Source organism: Leptonychotes weddellii, chromosome 10 (assembly GCF_054177405.1).
Source record: "Leptonychotes weddellii isolate Sample4059 chromosome 10, ASM5417740v2, whole genome shotgun sequence".
Taxonomy (NCBI): domain Eukaryota; kingdom Metazoa; phylum Chordata; class Mammalia; order Carnivora; family Phocidae; genus Leptonychotes; species Leptonychotes weddellii.
In genome coordinates this window covers 15,328,105-15,347,581 of record NC_138378.1, presented here as the reverse complement: position 1 = coordinate 15,347,581, position 19,477 = coordinate 15,328,105, and the positions used below count along the sequence as shown (strand labels likewise).

The 19,477-nt window shown below is 47.3% G+C and overlaps 1 protein-coding gene across 1 annotated transcript in view; it reads right to left on the bottom strand.

Moving 5' to 3' along the window:
- Positions 1-19,477, bottom strand: part of LOC145723750 (receptor-type tyrosine-protein phosphatase T-like) — a 100,902-nt gene that overhangs the window by 31,312 nt on the left and 50,113 nt on the right. Inside the window, exon 3 of the mRNA XM_081832269.1 lies at positions 7,598-7,869. Within this exon, the coding sequence (XP_081688395.1) occupies positions 7,598-7,869 (272 nt within the window). The remainder of the gene's footprint in view (positions 1-7,597; positions 7,870-19,477) is intronic.

Genomic DNA, 19,477 nt, shown 5'->3' with positions numbered 1-19,477 from the left:
TCGGGCTCCCTGCTCAGCGAGGAGCCTGCTTCTCCCTCTGACCCTCCCCCCTTTCATGTACTCTCTCTCATTCTTGCTCTCTCAAATAAATAAATAAATCTTTAAAAAAAAAAAAAAGAATTCTGAAGAATCAACAAAATAAATCCTCCAAAAGAAAAGCTGGCAAGTGACTTGAGCAGGTAATTCAAAAAAGATAAAGTAGGAGTGGTAATAATCTCTGAATGCATCTTTTGAATGATACCAGGAAGATTATGGCAGATGGATATTTTCTTTGTAATTTTCTAGATTTTTCTAAATTTTCTGCAAAAGAATGAGCTATTTTATACTTACAAAAAAATTAAATGCTCTAAGGTGCATTACATTTTTGTGTCTCTCTTCATGCTGTATTATTACTATGTCATGTACCATGGCATAATTAATTCCACTATAGCACCTATCAGCCTATCACACCATCTTGTAATTGCTTGTTCCCAAATCATTTCATTCCCTAAACTCCAAACCCACTGGGAACAGAAACAGTATCTTCATTCATTCATTCATTCATTCATGCATTCAGCATTTACAGAGACCCTCCTCTGTACCAAACACTGGGACACATGCTGGGGCTATAAAAGTGAATGAGACAATTAAGGTCCTAACTCTGATGAACTTCATATTCTAGCGAATGGAAATGGACATTAAATAAATATATAAAATTAAACTCATTTTGTAATTGGTATTATGAAGGAAATAAATAGAATATTGTGAATAACTAAGGGGAGGAGGGTCTACTTTACTTAGAGTGGTCAGGAGAGAACCCTGTGGAGGTGATACTTGAGACCAGAAGGATGAAAGTAGCCTGTCAAGGAAAATGTGGGGGCAAGGGCAAAGGCCATGAGGCAGGGAAGAGTTGGGGATGATATGGGAGCACAGGAATGAGACTGATGTGGCTGGGATACAGTGAGTAAGCTAGAGAGGCACAAGGTGAGGCTGGAGCATTAGCTGGAGGGTCAGGCAACATGGAGTCTTACAAGACATGGCAGGGAGTCTGAATTTTCCTCTAAGTCACCGAAAGTTCTAAAGCCGGGATGTGACATAAGCTAATCTACATTCTACAGAGATTCTCCTGGCTCTGCTGTGGAAAGTGTAGTCATCCAATGGGAAGATAAGGATGGCTCTCATGAAGGTGGTGGAAAACAAAGACGTCGATGGCTGGAGAGGTATTTCGAAGGCAGAGATGAAATCATTGCTGTGGGAGCAAGAGGGGAAAAGTGAAGGAAAGAGAAGACTCATTGAGGACCCTTCAACTTGGGGCTTGAGCTTCTAGGTTGATTCTGGTGTCATTTACTGACACAGGAAGATGACACAAGGAACATGTGATGGGCACACAGGCAGGGCAACATCAGGATTTCTTTTTGGCCACGCTAAGCTTGAGATGCCAAGCAAACATCTTAATGGATATGTTGAGTGGGACCCTGGCATTCTGTTTCTGGAGCTCATGGGTGATTTAAGACCAGAAGTACAAATATGGTAGCTTTGGCTATACCGGTGACATTTTAAATGCCATACCAATGACATTTTAAATGTCATTTGAAACTGATGAACTAGATGAGGTCACCATGGAATGCAGAGTAGGTAATTCAGAGAAGAGAGCTAGGGCCAAAGGTCAAGTGCTAAAAGCACAACAGAGGATTTTTTTTGGGGTGGGGATGGTAGAGATTTAAGCATGATTTTAGGTAGAGAGAAATGAATCAAGGGAATAGGATAACACAGAAGGGGGTGAGGGAATCAATGAAACAAGCTTCTAGAAGGAGGAGTCAATTGGGATCAGGACTCCAGTGAGGGACTGGTACTGACCAGAAAGGACACCTCATCAACTGAGACTGAATGATAATAAAAATAATAAAAACAGAAATATAACCACAATAATGAAGGCTGGCAATATTGACCATTTGTTACATAGTCTTGATCCAGTCTCTCAAAAGCCCTAAAAAGGGGGGGGGCACAGCTGTGTTACTAAAGCTCAGAAGGGGAGCCAGAGGTAGATTGAGAACTGAGGCCCTGGGCTCCTAGCTCACAGTGCACAGCCACACCTATTACTGGGCTTCAGTGGAAAGCAGTCCAAATCTCTTTTAACCAAAACACATGGTTAAGCAGAATTCTAACTTTTTTTTCCAGTTAATCAAAGTATAACTTGAACTCTTTTAACACTTGGACTGTTTCTTGCATCATGACCCAGTGTCTAACCCGTATCATAATTATGAACAAGTGTTCCATTAATGAATGCAAGGCTGGTCATGGGAGAATGGGTGATAGGAAAACACATTAGTTCACTGTTCGCTCTCCCTTCCTCTGCAGAAGTAACAATTCTAGAATGAGAGAGAGAATCTTTCACTTATCAGAATTCCTCTTGAGAATTTTTTTTTAAAGCATCAGGGTAGGTTAGACTTGGGTTTCTCAAACATGGGAGAAAAATATCCCATAAGAAACAAGGGAGGGCGCCTGGGTGGCTCAGATGGTTAAGCGTCTGCCTTCGGCTCAGGTCATGATCCCAGCGTCCTGGGATCGAGTCCCGCATCGGGCTCCCTGCTCCTTGGGAGCCTGCTTCTCCCTCTGCCTCTCTCTCTCTCATGAATAAATAAATAAAATCTTTAAAAAAAAAAAAAAGAAACAAGGGAAAGAATGCTCTGGCTTTCCATTAAATGAGTTAATAATTTTAAAGGGTTTGCAATATACATGGTAATATATTGATAAATATTACTATTATTGTTGTTCTTAGTCTGGGGAGAGGGATGGGCAGTAAGAGCAGGAATCCCAGGGAACGGTGCTAGGTCTGGGGGGAGGAAGAAGCTAATGCACCACCCAACATAACTATTCCCTCCAGTCCCACCTCAAGCTTCCACTGAAGTTCCCGCACTCAACAGACTCTTTGATAGGAGTCCCCACTGTAAGAAACTGGCACAAGCTGGACTTTGGGTCCACATGGAGTTACATGGAAATAAAGAGCCATATGGAGTTGCAGGAACCAAGGGAGTTGGGGAAAGGTGATGGGGACTAAGTACAGAAGCAGAGAGAAAAAGACCATGGCAGCCCACGAAATCCCTGATGAAGTCTCCAGACTCCTCAGATCCTAGAACTAGGGTCCACAGGATATTTACACCACAGGGCAGGCTGGGGATACAGCGGAGAATACAGCACTTCCCAAGACAGAACTGGGGTAAGTCCTCCCCATCACTGCCAGATCACTCAGAGCAAAATGCTCACAAAGCATACAGGAGCCAAGAGGGTCTTAGCTCGGGTACGCCACTCCAGAATTACAATTTTTTTTTTAATAAAAATCATGCAAGCTGCCATGAGATAGACCCCCTCAATGCCTGGGGAGTGAGGAGTCAACACAGATAACAAGACTGGATGTATCAGAAATAGAGCCAGAAGGGAAAGGAAAGGAAAAAGGTCCATGCTGGACCCTCTAAGGCCTATCTGAACTCACCTGCTGAGGCAGGTCCCCTCAGCACTGAACTCTCTCAACGAGGCTGGCACTGAGGTGGGTAAAGAATTGTAGAGGCTACTTTAGTGCTGTTTACAGGTGGCAGGGAGGGCAGAGAGGACGGAGGGCGGAGGGTGGGCAGAAGTAGACCATGCCAACACCCAGGGATGCTCCATGTCAGTGTGTGGGGGCAGGGACTCTGACAGGCAGGGATGGGGCAGAAGGCCTAGGCTGGGAAACTCACCTGCTCTGCAGGACATTCTTCAATCCCAAGGCCACTACATGGACCTACGGTCAACTACACACGCCCCAGACCCTGGAACCTTAGAGACCTCCTAAGGCTTACATGGAAAAGCACAAACCTCTCCCCATGCATGAGCTGCTGGACAAAGTCAGGAACTATTTCCCAGGAGAGGCTCAGAGATGAGTCACCCTCAACCTCTCCAAAAAGCAGGTTGTGTGCATGTTGCGGGAAGGGATGGATAGGTCAGGACATGCTTTAAAGGAGTGGGCACTCTATCCTTACCTTTTGTAGTCCTTGAGCAGAGAATCTGTACAGCAAAAGTTTTAAGGGGCTGCAAACATTTTCTCCAAAGAGAGAAAAATGTTGGCTCACCAGCACCCTTTAGGAAGATGACCACGTATTTTCATGGAGAGGAATTGCTTAGGGAGAAATCAAGACAGCCTCTCTCCCATCCTAGCCCCAGAAGGCCTGAATAAAATGAGGAGGAGAGTTTGCTGCTCAGCAAAGAGGGGAGGTGAAAGAGAGGAGATGGGGGAGAGTGTGAAGGGTGGGAAAGTGCCCGCCCTGTGAGATGCACCCCCCTAAATTGTACGTGAAGTTACTAAGCCTCCAGAGTGCCAGATGCTAGTGCCCGATCCTTGAGAAAGAGACTGGATCTCAATTCCAGTTGAATCCAAGCCTGGCATGCCCTAGATTTCATGGGTCTACATAGCAATTACAAGCACTAAATAAAAGGCAACTTCACCCAGGCAGGTGCTGGAAAACAGAGTAAGCAGGTGGCTTCAAACCAGTAAAAAACTTCTCTTATTTTTTTCTAAATCTTAGGACAGAACAGTGCAGAATCATTAAAAACATAAAACAGACTTAATATCACCTGCAAGGGGGCCTAGATCTAAAGCACAGCTCAGGTGGTTTTAATAAGACCCTGCTCTTCAGGGAGGAGGCAGGTGTGGGGGTACATGGCCGGGGGACGTTCATCCCTGGCCCTGCTGAGACCCTGGTGTCACAGAGCCCCCTAATAGGAAAGATGAAATTTCCCTGTGTATTATGGAGCTAAAAGTCAATTTTGGAACTATGAAATATGACTTTAATAAATGAATACATAAGCCATCAGGATCTGAGTCCCAGCACCGCTGAAAACTAAAACTGTATTTAGTCCACAGAATCACACATACAGGACCAGAGCTCAGGGTCTGATGAATTTTCAAATCCACACCGCAAGTGTCTTTGACTCTCTGGACAGCACCCCCTTCTCTCCCCTGGTATGTGTGGGGGTAGTGACTCTGGGAGCGTGCAGGTGCACCTGTGTGTGCCCCTCTGGGTGTGTGACCACAGGACTATGCATTAGTGGCTACGTGTGTGTGTGTGTGTGTGAGAGAGAGACAGACAGACAGACAGAGAGGGACAGAGAAAGAGAGGTTTCTGTTCTAAACTGCTGCTTTCAGTACATTAGTGGCTTTGTCACCACGAAGCTCAGAGGATATAATGTAACATAATGATGCTGTAGTGGTCAACAAGTTAGAAATCAGAAAACTCTCCCAGATGAGAATGCTCATCACAGGGATGATACAGAACTTACAGAGGACAGCTCAATCACGGTGGGGATTTCTTCACGAAAGGCATCCTTCCTCCTTCCTCTTCTCCTGTTCCTCCCCCCGTTCCTCCTCCCTTCCAACAATCACTGAGGCCCGCCATGAGCCTGACACATTGTTTAATATATATGCTATCTCATTCAATCCACAGAAGAACCCTTCATTGTACCTATTTCCTTCTCCATTTTATAAATGAGAGAACTGATTCAGAATAGATGACAGGGTACATCCAACATCACACAGCTAGTAAGTAGAAGATTCTTATAATGTGCTTTTTCTCCCAAAAGCAGGAAACTGAGCTTGGTGCCAGAGGACCTAGGAAGGATTATGGGAACCTCAGTTAATAATATGCCCTACTCTAGAACACAAGACATGTTGCTCTCCAACACAAAGAGTTACAGGTAAATGAGAGGCAGTATGCTTACCACAGAGCTGGGACAAAGGGGGTGCCCAAGAAATGTCCTCTTTCCCCTCCATATCCCAACAAAGAGCAAGGCCAACAGTCCCTGCCCTGGATCACTTTTCCTCCTCATTACACTTGCACCTGTGGCCCTATCCTATAATCCATTTGCATCAGGCCCTAGATAGGGGTTTTCTAATTGGAGCCCTATGGCTTCACTGGGGGTATCCATGGACTTATAGACACACTTACTTTATACTCAGTTATACAGGGTGGAGGGGTGGGGGAGGAGTCTTGGGATTAGGCATCCAGGTTCTTGTCCCAGCTTTTCCAATGATTTGCTATATGATCTTGGACTTCAGTATCCATCTCTAGACCTCAGCTTTACTACTTACATCAAAGTTCAGCAAACTATGGCCCAGAGGTGAAATCTGGCCCACCACTTGTTTTTATACATCAAGTTTTATTGGAGCACAGCTGCATGCTTACACTCATTTACATAATACCTATGGCTACCTGCACAGTCCACCTGTTGAACACAGTCCATAGACGTTGACCTGAAGGATGTCTGAGAAGTTCCCAGCCACTAACCTTGTCAGCCTCAGGTCCATTTTCTCACCACAAAGCTCAGAGCAGACTCTAGAGAAAGGTCTCTAAAATGCACATCTGACTATGTCACCTTCTTATTTAAAACCTTTCAACAACAGGCAGAAATGATTTATTGGGGTGATGAAAATGTTCTAAAACTGGTTGATGGTGATGATTGAATAACTTTGTAGATTTACTAAAAATCACTGGATTGCACACTTAAATGGGTAAATTCTATGACATGTACTTAAATACATAAAGTGGTTTTAAAAAAAGAAAAGCTTTCAAGAGTCCCAGGCCAAGCAGGCCACAGTTGTGCTCCCCAACAGGTGGTGCACTCTGCTCTTCAGACGGCCAGCAGCCTGTGCCCTGTGTGTTCTCAGCCCACAGGGAGAGAAGGCAGCGGGAGGCAGCGGGGGAAGTGGGAGACGTGTTTAGAAGCTCTTGCAACAATGTGGCATTGCTGAGACATTTTTACTACAGTCATGAAAGGACTGGTCCACAATGAGTTGAAAGGAAAAAACTGGTCTTTCACAGCCCCAGCTTGAGGAGCACTGCTCTAGACGAGGGATCACACTTCATCTCCTTGGCCTGGCATTCAAAGCCAGCCATGACCTACTCACCTCCGCAAGCTGAGCCACTGCGTATCTCCTTTGTGACCCACCCTTAAACAAGTGAGAATTTCCAAACTCTGCAAAAACTCTCTCGCTTGCTCCTCCAGCCCCCGGCACGCACCATACCTGACAAATCAAATGCCTTTTCCTTGCTTTTTCAATAATTACTTATTCATCCTTTAAGACTTAGCCTAGCTGCCACCTCTGCCTGGAAGCCTTCCTAGTTGCTTTTCCCCAAATACCCTCTTCCCCGGGGGATGGGGGGTTGGGGGGTGGTGATCTTTTGACTAGTTATCCCAGCTCTCAGAACCTCACATTTTTCATCCGTAAAATAGGAATAATAGTAGTACATTGCTCATCAGGTGATTGTAAGCAATTAATTTATAAAAGGCTTCAATGCCTCTGTTCCCCCAGCATTCTGGAGAGCCAGCTGTGTCCCACTGTACAGTAACTGCTTGTGTATCACGGGTCTCCTCTTCCTGAGCCTCCCTGAGCACGATCTCCAGGGAAGCAGGGGCCATGCTGGACCACCTCTGTGCCTGCAGGCCTGGCCAGGAGAGGCTCAGTAAACACGAGGTGCACAGTGAGTGAGTAAATGAAGGTCTTTCTTGACTAACAAACTCTAGGTAGGGCAAGAGATATATAGATTTAGGATCACTTTAAAAAAAAAAATCAAACCAAAGAACACCATACCTGGTAGAAATGTGGCCAGAAGGTGCTGATAGCAAGCTCTGCTTTCACCCAGCCCTCGGTGACGACCCCAGACACGTTCCAGACAGGGTTCCCCTGGGGACCGCCGTTCACCTTCACATAGACATTCAAGGCTCCCGGGCTGGACCTGTCGCGGCTGGAGAAGTAGTAATGGAAATCGATACAGTGGGTGTCATTCTCCTTCAGGGTCGGCAGGAGAAGGTGCGCCTTCTGGCCAGAGGCCCTCCCAGAGCTGTTCACCATCATGAAGGATCCTGGAGACCCACAAAGGGGACGGGAAGTAGAGACAAAGAAAGAGAAAGAAAATCCTTCTGATAATCAGTCATACCCGTCAACGTGGGGGCCGGAAATCAGGTCACTCTAGGAGGGCCTGATCAATCCTGAGGAAGCCACATCCCCTCTCTCTCTTCTGTAACTGGGCATTTTAAAACCTGTTCCATAAGGCAATTTAAAAAGTAAGAGATAGGGGCGCCTGGGCGGCTTAGTCGGTTAAGCGTTCAACTCTTGATCTCAGCTCAGGTCATCATCTATATGAGGTCCTGGAATCGAGCGCCACATCAGGCTCCATGCTCAGCGCGGAGTCTGCTTGGGATTCTCTCTCTACCTCTGCCCCTCCCCCACTCATGTTTTTTTTTTTTTCCCCTCTCTCTCTAAAATAAGTAAAATCTTTAAAAAAATAAAAATTAAGAGGCAGTAACATATACTAATATTTCTACAAAGTAGGCAGTCTATAAACATTTACAGAAGAAGCATTCTATCCAGCAGGTCCTAAAGAAACATAGAACAAAACCCCAGGAATACAGCTAACTGCAACCTCCAAGGGTGAAATGTGACATACAACCTCATGTAAGCTCGGGCTATCTCAATGGAAGCAGAACCTCTACAATACAGGACCTGTCATTCCAACACATTCCACAAAGACCCTTGCATTCAGGCCAAGGAGTAAATGCAAACTATCCGTTAATATTGCAGTCAGCACAGGGAAGGACTCTATGTATCACAGGAGGACATATAAGAAGTAGAATGGAGGGGCGCCTGGGTGGCTCAGATGGTTAAGCGTCTGCCTTCGGCTCAGGTCATGATCCCGGGGTCCTGGGATCGAGCCCCACATCGGGGTCCTGGCTCAGCCGGGAGTCCTCTTCTCCCTCTCCCTCTGCCTCTCCCACTGCTCATGCTCTCTATCCCTGTGTCTCAAATGAATAAATAAAATCTTAAAAAAAAAAAAAAAAAGAAGTAGAATGGATCCAAATAAGCAAGGAAGACTGAGGAAATGTGAGAACCAACTAGAAGGTGTTCGGCCTGGAATGGAGGGTAATACTTACTAAGCACTTAAGGAGTACCAGTGTGATGCTAGGTGTCTTTTTAATATACTCTCCAACTTAATCTCAGAATGACCCTGGGAGGCAGAGGATTTTCATTGTATTTAAAGACTGAATGACTTGCCCTGGGCCACTCAGCCAGGAAGGGATGGAGGAAAGCCAGATTCTCTCCAACTCAGTGTTTACACTATTGCTCTACAGTGAACGTGACCACTGTTTTTCAAGCATTAAGCAGGTTGCCTACCCACAGAAAGGAAGGGAGCCTCTTTGGAGTTGCTTTGACAGATTAAATGGTTATTTCTGGTTCTTCAACCCTCTGTGGATCCATGTCCTGGGCCTCCCAGAAGAGGCAGAGGGCGTGTCCCCAACCCTTGAATTTGGACTGCTTTGGTCAACAGGACGTCAACAGAACAAATCAAGCAGAGGTTTGAAACATGCATGCCTAGCTGGGCTTGCCCCCTTGCACTCCCACCACCTTTCATGAGGAGAATGTGCCCCAGGGAGCTGCTGCACCTTTCAGCTTAGGATCAAGAAGAGACGTGCGTGGTGGAGAACGGAGCTCAGCCAGTATGAAAGAACCAAGCCATCCCCACCATGCAGCTCGGAGCACAGCCATGCAGTCAACAAGCCCAGCTCCGATCTGCCAGTCCACAGTCAATGCTCAGACCCACAAGTAGGAGAATAAATGCTCCCTGCTGTTTGCCACTGAGTTCCCTCTCCATTTGCTGGGCAGCATCACTGTGGCAATTGCTAATTGATAAAGGTGCCTGAGAGGCAGAGCTGGGAAAGAAACCACGGGAGGCATATTTCCATTCAAGGAGCCTTCTGACAATGGCCTGGAGACACAGTGAGTTAGTTCCCTGCCGCAACAGATGGCTAAACAGAGCCTGGACAATGGAAGAGATGTCTAAGGAAATTCCACAATCAACCGTGAGGGCTGAACTCTGTGACTTAAAGCCCTATGATGCTAGGAAATAAATTGCATCATAAAACACAGTAGATAAACTCAGGGGATCCTGGCATGAATATTCCCACCTAGAAAAAAACTATTGCCTAGAAATCTTATTTTAACCACTAAAATCTTCCATTTGGAATGAAACCTTAAGACTGCTTATCCTCAGTTGAGATGAGCCACTTCAGAAAGTAGCCTCATTTATTCACCCTAATACCCAGAAGACTAAAGCTGCCACCTAGTAAGTGTTGGGCAATCTGTTGCTCGTTGGGGTTCTAGAGGGTACCAGACATCCATAGCCCATCCTCCCTGGGTTCTGAATGAATTTAAAGATAGACACAGGAGTGGGGCGCCTGGGTGGCTCAGTCAGTTAAGCGTCCGGCTCCTGATCTCGGCTCAGGTCATGATGTCTCAGTTGTGGGATCAAGTCCTGAGTCAGGCTCCGTGCTCAGTGTGTAATCTGCTTCAGAGTCTCTCTCCCAGTCTCCCCCACCCTCTCTCTCTCTCAAAATAATAAATAAATAAAATCTTAAAAATATATAGATACACGAGAGAGAGAGAAAATTCAAAACCCTCTACTTCATCATTCACAAAACTGGATTAGAGAAAGTATCTTGGACTTCAGGCCAAATTAGGCTTCCTGCCTTCTCTTCTCTGCACCAGCACACACAGCAGCTATATGGTCATGGACTCCTTCCCTCCGACTCCACGCAGGTCCCTAGGGCCAGGGCTATCCTCCAGGGATGACTACACAGGACCACTGGGTAGGCCCATCCCCAAAACGAGCCCACAAGAAGCAAGGGGACTAAGAGAAACAGGAACCTAGGCTCCCAGACTTTCGCCATCCCACCCATCAGAAAACTCTCCACCTCCTAGGATAAGAGCCACTGAAAGCAGCTCCCCGCCCCCCACCCCTCCGTGTTTCCAAGAGAGTCAAGTCTCCTTTCTTATGGCCTGGCAGTAACACAGGGTAAGTGGAGAGACGTCCCTTGTCAGATATATTATCTGTAATTATCACAACCTCCCCCATGAGGCAGCGAGGAAGGAAACACTGCATGGGGGAAATGGAGTACAGAAAGAAGACTGAGCTAGCATCCATGCCTCTATCTGTTGGTCTACATCCCACGGGGTTCCAGAAGGTTACCCAGGAACAGGTGAGTGATGTCCCACAAGCCCCACGAATCTTGGGTGACTGGCCCTGCCACAGAGGTGTGGTACAACTACGGGTAGAGAAGGCAGCCTGAGAAGCGAGCAGCGCCTGGCTCTCTCCACTCAGAAGCTCATGGTGCCCCCATGGACATTTCAGTTCCTGTCCACCTGGCAATCCACACCAGGCGGCATAGAATCCGCAGCAGAGTCAGGAGGGTTTCCCTCCCACCAGCTCAGGCTCCTACTTCTTTTCATCCCAGCTCCAGTTGTGAGGCAAGCTCATGGAGGAGGCAGAGCCACATAACCTATATCCACTCATGTAAGTTTGGCTACTCTCTATCTTGCTGCCCCAATGACTGTTGAAGAGGATGCTCCATCTCCCTGAAGACAGAGCTGGTGAAAGTGCTTGGCCCTCCATTTGGAGAAATTGCTGGTGAATGAAGAGACCTGTCCTCTTTGTTCCAGGCACATCGCTGGATTACATTCCCCAGCCTCCTCTTAGAGGGTGGTGGGGTCATGCAACTGGGTTCTTGCCTGAAAGTTCTAGCCACTTCCAGGCTTGGTTCATAAAAGCTACCTCTCTCTCCTCACTCCTACCCCCCGTTGCTCCATCTTCCATTGTTTTGTCTCTCAAAGGATTGTCTTTGAACCGGGAGCATCAGCATCACCTGGGAGTTGGTAAGAAATGCAGTATCTCAGGCCCCACTCCAGGCCTACTACATCCAAATCTGCATTTTTTTTTTCAAGATCACCAGGTGATTTGTATGCACATTAAGGTGTGAGAATCACTGCTCCATTGTCTTTCCCATCCACCAGCCAGCTGAAAACATAGGATTCCAAGAGAAATGGAACACAATAAAAGGAGCCTGGCTCCTTGAATGACCATGACCATGAGGAAAGGCCACCCACCCAATAGGAACACTCATTTTGGCTTTAAGTAAACAAGGAATAAACTGTTATGGGGTTATTAAGCCACTGAAATTGTGAAGTTTATTTCCGCAGCTAGCATTACTGTTTTGGCACCCCCGTAGAGCCCTTACTTCCTCCCAGTCCCTTTATTTAAGGGGTTAAGACAAAAAATGATAGTTACTAAGCAAAGCGGCAAGACACGCGAAATAGGAACATCACTAAGAGCAGTGTCCTAGTGTAAACAGAAGCAGAAAGAAAGAAGAAAAGAAAAACCATGAGCTCTGAGCATGAATTCTCAAAAAAGCAAGAAATATCTTGGATCTTCATTAAGATCACCTGTCTTCGGTGGGCCAGAGCTGGGTCCAGGGGCCAAGGTCACAATACCAAACACCCCCCACGACCATCCTGGCCCCTCATGTCTTATCTGGGTGACTTGATACGCATGCCGCAGCCTTTAAACTGGACAGAAAGGGATGTGTTTTGGTGCACGGCTCAGAGAAATAGACAAGACCACTGCCCTTCACAGTGGTGATTACATCACAGAGAGAAGGGTGATGAACTCGGCCAGGTGGGTCAGGATGTCTTCCAGGCGTGGGCTACCCAGAGCCGGGGTGGAAAGAATGCGAACACATGAAACATCCCCAGCCAGTGAACGCAGGATGAGCCCCGATGGTGGGATCTGGCTAGCTTTCCACCCTGCATGCACCTGCACGAACTCCAGCTCCTAGCAATCCTCCGCATGTATTGCTCAAAGTCCGCAAGGCATGTGCTCACTGGCGACTGAATTAAGGATGCCAATCCCCCTGTCCTCACTGCACTTCCAGCACAGAGCTCTCGAACGGCGCTCACTGTCAGCTGTGGTTTCTCAGGGCTTGGGCAGGTCCTTGCCAGCATCTCTCTGCTGAGGTACACCCTCAGGGGACACACAACCCAAGTCAATAAGGTTCAAGAGACAGTTCCTCCTGCAAGCTTACATGGTCTGTTTTCCCCTCCTCCATCAGGGTGCAGGCTCACCCAGCACCATTGCCCCCTGAATTCCACTTGGCATCATCCTCTGTGACAGATTTTTCTCCTCCACTGTGGCCCTGCAGTCACCCCCTACAACAGGCACCCTCCCGTCTGCAGGATACACCTGAATATTCTCATATCCTAACCGCACACGGCTCAGTTTTCTCTCTCCCAGCACGCCTTCCCCAGGAATATCATCAGCCGTGTTAGTGTAGATCACTGGATGTGAAGAGATCCTAGAAGGTTTACAGCTTAAATCCCCACGGCAAGGTCTAGGTGAGCCTCTCCTCTTTCCCCGTCGGGATTCCTGTCACGGATGTGTGCCTGGTGGTAATTTGGGAGAGCATTTCCGAGAGAGGGAATAGCATGTGCAAAGGCCCAGACACTGAAAGCCAGAACACTCAGCCATGCAAGCATAGTATCTTTGCAGAGAGTGGGACCTCTAGCCGCCCCCGCCATATCCACCTTACAGAGGTCTGGCCACTTCCTCCGCAAAGGAAGGAAGCCGTATCTCTGACCGGAGCCCAGGCCTGCCATTTTAAAGATGGTTAAGGCATGAGAATCCTCATCTACCAGCAGTTCGGTAGGACCCTCTTTGATCAACAGGTTGGCTTAATTAATATCATCCCGGGGCTGTCAGTTTCCCGGAGATCAAAAATAAGGCAGTCATTATGCCAAGATCAGTCAGAAACAAGAAAGAGGAAGACTGTAAATATATTCTTTTCCCTTCTCCTTTTTCCCCCCAAATCCACTGACGTGATAAGGAACATAAAACAGCATTAGTATCCTCATAGTTATTATACATAGCACCGAAAATCGTGGAGTTAAACCAGGAAGTACTCTCTGGCTGGCCATAAATTTTGCATTTTTCCCCTCCGTGCATAATAATGCCTTGATACGCGCCCTGTTATTGATGTGTCTGCAACACAGATCCCCTTTTTGGAGTCAAAACGCTCCTCCACAGCAGATGGTGGCTATTGTGTTTACACACGAGAACCTCAGGATTGCGTTTCCTCACGTCGGCAGTAAAAAGAAAGTCCTAAATGTGTTTTTAATGGCTTTGCACATTGTTCATTAAGATTACATGAGTGTGCTCAGGCGACTGGCAGCTGAGGGCCTGGAGCTCCGAGAGCTCTGAGCTGCCCTGCAGACAGGTGGCCCCGCCAGCTTCCAGCGCCGGCCCCGACGTGAAGGGAGTGGATGGCAGCAGGGACCCAAATGCCGGGCCCAGCCAAGGCAGCTGTGATGGCACGGAGCAAGGGCTGGCCCTGCAGCTGGGAGGGGTGGCTTTCAGGACCGCTGCTATGATTTCTTAGTTGTGTGACTTTGAGCCCATCAATAAAACTCGCTGGGCCTCAGTGTTCCCATCTAGAAAATGGGATAATGAAAGCTTACACGTCCAACTTCTTTGACTCTTTTCAGTAAATCTTAAATGAAAAACTGGACTTGACTCAGTAAATGTTAGTAAGAAATGGCCAGCAGCAGAGGTCTGTGTGCCCAGTGCCATTGATGTTGAATGTTACTCATGTTCATGGAGAACTTAGCATGTGCCAGGCACTGATCTAAGCATCTTCTAGCATCCCAGTGAGGGGGTGCCATGCTATCCCTCTTTTAAAGCCAGGAACACGGAGGAAGAGGGAGTCGTTTGCCTACACAGCTGTCATCCACTCCGCGGTAAGCAGAGTAACAGCCTCCCAAAGATGTCCACGTTCTGGCCTCCAGAACCTGTGAAAATGTTACCTTAACATAGCAAAGGGGGATTAAAGTTACAGGTGAGAGTAAGGCTGCCAATCCGAGGACCCTAAGATGGGGGTGGATTATTCTGTACAAGAGAGACATAAGAGGCAGGCTGAGAGAGGGATTTGAAGATGCTATGCTGCTGGCATCGAAGATGAAGGGAGGAGCCATGAGCCAAGAAATCCAGGAGGGCCTCCAGGAACTTCCCGGAAAAGGCAAGAAAACAGATTGTCATCCTAGGGCCTCCAGGAATGGACAGAGACCCACAGACACCTTGATTTTTGCCCAGTGCAACCCATCTAGGTTCTCTGACCTCCTGAACTATACAATAAAAAATCTGTGTTACTTTTAGCCACTAAAGTTGCGATGATTTGTTATAGCAACAATAGGAAACTAATACACACTGCAGACTTCCCTGCTTCTGGGTTTCTGCTCGGGTGATGCTGTACCTGAAATCCACACAGCCCAGCCATGGTCCTTCACTAAACTACTTAAATGCCGCTTACTGTCGGTGGCTTTCACTAATGCCCAGAGAATACTTATTCCCGCGCTGCTGATCCTATCTATTCTGGACAAGGCTACATTTAGAAGTCCCGAATGTTGACGTTTAGCTATCTGGTCACAATATAAAGAGCAGGGGGGCACCAAAATATCCAAAGACACAACGCACTATAAAGTAAGAAAATGCATGTGGAAAAGCAGCACATTTCTACCAACAGTATCGTGAAAACTAACCGTCAGTAAAAGGCACTCGTAAACACAACAGTTTAAATAGCCAGAATAACAAACATATCACTCAACATCATCCATATTATCAATGAAAGCAATGTAATTATCATGTGTCAAAAAAAGGAAAGAAATTTGCTTCTTTTCTAATACACCAGAAAATAGGGGGGAGGCATTAATTACGGCTTAATGGATACATAATATCTATTTAAAACAAGGAAAATACCTCCTGAAGTTTCAAAGGAACTGAGCATTGTGAACATTTTGCCAGTCAATTTGTGTGAACAAGTAATAACTATTTCTGTAATCATTCAAACCAGTAAGTTGGGGTTTAAGCATTTCATATGCAAATTTGTTAAGGCAATTTTCCAAGAAACAGCTATCTGATAACCCATGTAGGTATGGATGATGTAGTTTAAGAACAGAATTAAACCCAGGCAAGTGGGTTTGAAGGTGCTGCTGGAAGGGGGTCAGTCCACGGGCGTGTCTTCCCAAAGACCAGGCACGTGGGCTGCCTGCACTCCTTCCCCATTCCTGAGAAAACCATGAAAAGCGGAGGGGAAGAGGGACAGAGAAAGAGTAGCAAGGGAGGGAGAGAAGGCAGAAGGAAGGAAAGAAGAAGAAAGCAGAGGAGTACACAGCAGGGAAGATGAGGGAGGAGGGGCAGAGGGAGGTGGTAGAGAAGGAGAAATACAGGTGAGGAAAAGAACAATGAACAGGGAGAAAGGGGAGGATGGGATAAAGATGGTGACAAAGCAGAATACAATCGAAGCTATGTGCCACCACTTAATTATTTCTCATCCCCTTCACTCCCCAAATAAAAACAAAAGCCTTCCACCCAACATTCCCCTTCTAGACCTTACCATGATCCTGTGATGAGAACAGGCCCACATACAACCCTGTGGGGCACTCCAGGATCTGGGCTACCCACCCCCTTCACAACTTCACAGCTCGCCTCCCCCAGCATCTCAGCATAGCTCAACATCCCAGCAGGAAAAATCAATGTTATCGTCGGGAAGACAATGGAACCCTGAGCAGGACCCACTGAGAACTGCTACACCCAACATGAATGGGGGGTGAGACGTAAGGCTTGTTCTAGTCGCTCTTTGATGTGGGAAATAGCACAACTCTCTGGGCAAGGTCAAGACAGAACTGAAGGGCAGATAATGGCACTCCCCCTTCAGACTCCCACCCCTTCCTGTGTACCTGTTTCAGTCAAACAGAGCCTCTGGGAGCAGGGGAGCAAGAATTCTTGCTCCAGTTCCTCACCTGTAGCAGAGATGGGCCACCAGCAAAGCCTATGGTTCCCAAGTTTCATAGTCACAGGACTAGTCAGTGGTGGGCAAGGAGCTAGGACTGGCTTGGATTTTCCATCTAGGCTCCTTCTAGAGTGAGAGTGAAAGAGGAAAGACCCTTTTCCTTGGGTCTTGTTTCTGGAGAACCCAGTGATTTTTATGTCCCCCCAAGAGCTCATTCCCCTCAGTCACGCCCGCTAATTAATAATAACGGCAGCAGCAAACACACACCCTCACGTGTTACTTAAGTGCACTCAATTCTAATACCAGCCCTGTCAGTAGCTGCTGTCGTCATCCTTCTCATACAAGTGAAGAAACTGGGGCACAGAGAGATTAGGTAACTCTCCCAAAGCCACACAGCTAGTAGCAGAGCCAAGATTCAAATGCAGGAAATCCTGCTCATCATTCAGCTCTCAGGCTCCTGCTCACAAGCAGGGGGTGCTGTGTTCAGAGGCAAGGAGGGATCTCGTGCTCCCCGGGGTTAGCCAGCCGTGCCCTGGGGAGCAGGGCGCAGACAGCAAGAGGGGCAAAGAGGGAGAGGAAAGAACAAAAAGGAAATTAGTTGTCAGGCTGCTGCCATATTAAGAGTAACGAGAACAACAGGGCTGCCTGTAACATTGTCAGACCCCAAATTGTTCCTGACATTCACTGGGCTGAGTCCTTTGCTCCTGCAGCTCTAAATCTCTTAAATTGAAATGACATGGAACTAAAATATATATTTCTTTTAAATCTCCAAACTCTTCACACATCCATTGGCATGATAATATTTTGATTAGTTACATTTATGCTCCAATTACACTCACAGAATGTTCAACTGTGTCTTATATATAGCATGTTTGCCACGCTCCATGGAAAATACGGGATTATTACCCTCATATATTTGCAATGGGAAAAGACACAAATGGAAGTGGAGAGGAAGGAAAAAAAAAAAAAGCAAAGCGAAGAGATGACTAAGCCTGTTAAAATAGTGCTGTCTTGCCTTCACGTTACTAAATTGGGTCACTGCTATTATTTCCCAAGCTTTAAAATACCAGGGCTCGGAGAAGCATGCAGTATTCGAGCCTACCTTCCCTCACCTGACACTTCTACCTCCCCTCCTACCAACGGGGTCTGACCCGGACAGCAACCTGATCACGCACCCACTGAGTGGCAAGGTCAACAGTGGGGGAAGGTCTGTGGTTTTGTGCCTTTTTTCTGGAGAGAGTGTCCATCTCTTTCTCAAGGAGATCCTTAACCCTGTCCATCATAAATATATAAATAAAAGTTAAGAGCCCTTGGAGCCCTGCAAAATGCCTGCACTGGTAACCCCGGGATAGACTTCTCACCATGAACGCTGGCTAGATGCCATCACGTTAGTTTGCTCCCCACCGGAAGACCACATCGTGGTTGTCCGGGTCAGGGTATGACCCTCTCAAATGCTGCTATCAGATGGGCCCCTCCCTCTGTCCCACAGAGACGGGGGTTGTCTGCACCCCAACTCCACAGCACCCTCCCCTCAAATCCTCTGCCACCGGGGCCTCCCTCTTCCACTTGTTCTCCCTGCCACAGCCTCCCTAAGTCAGCTCACTTGTACCTCTATGCCTCAGTTTCCCCATCTGGATCCATGGTTAACCCCTCCACTGATTTCCTCACAAAGTCCACTGGAACCAAGCTGTTTACAAACTGAATGAAATCGGTTCTAACCTCAGATACTACTTACACACCCACGATGTGTCCGACACTTTCCAGAGAAACAGCCGTCGGCATGATAGTCTTTGCCCCAGGTGCCCATTACAGACAAGTAAAAGGCTGTGAGGAGGATGTGGGGGAGTTCTGGGATAAGGGCGTGGACATGGAGAGAGATCTAAACCAAATTTGATTTTGGAGCGTGTGGGAGGTATAAAAAGAAAAACAACTTCCTGGAGCAAATAAACTCTACACTGAGGCCTACGTTATTCGGGAGCCAGACAGGTAGAGAAGGAGTGGCCAAATGTTCCCTGCAGATGCAATAGCCTATTTCAAAGCCAAGAAGACATAGACAGTCTCTAACCCATGGAGATATGATAACAAAATATAGATACAGAGCAAGCACCTTATAGACCACCTCTCTAGCCTCCCATCCTTGTTTTATAGACAAAGAACTTGACTTACAGAGAGGTTCGCAGTGACTTGCCCAAAGTCACACAGCCAACAGGTGTCAGGGCCAAGAGTCAGATGTAGGTGCATCAGACTCCAAGGTCAGTGCTATTTCCTCTGAAACAGTGGTTCTCAGATTGCAGCACACATCAGAAATCACTTGGAAAGCTTACTGAAAGATTGCTGGATCCCACCCCCAGTGGGTTTGGGATGGGGCCAAGAATTTGCACTTCTAACAACTTTCTAAGAGAAACTGATGCAGCTGATCCCCAGGCCACACTCGGAGAACCACTGGTCTAACTGGGTCTCCACCTGCCCTCGTGGGCCTGAGGTCCATACACTGGGGCCGAATGACAAGCAGTACCATCCCGCTCTCCCTCTGGGGCAGGCAATGATGCTAACCTGCTGGAAGGGGTTCCCTCTGACCCTGGGCCACACGCTGCCCCCCTCTCTCAGGAGCAGGAGGGCTCCAGCCACTGCCCATCAACCGTGAAGCTTGTCTCTGCTGCCCCACCTCAGCAAGGCCTGTCCTCTGAAACCCCCCCTTCAATCATTGCCAATTACTGTGAATATCATCAGCCACTTACTGACTCCCCCAAATGTACTAGGGTCTGCAAAGAAAGTAGCACAATAATTATTCCTCCTCTTTCAC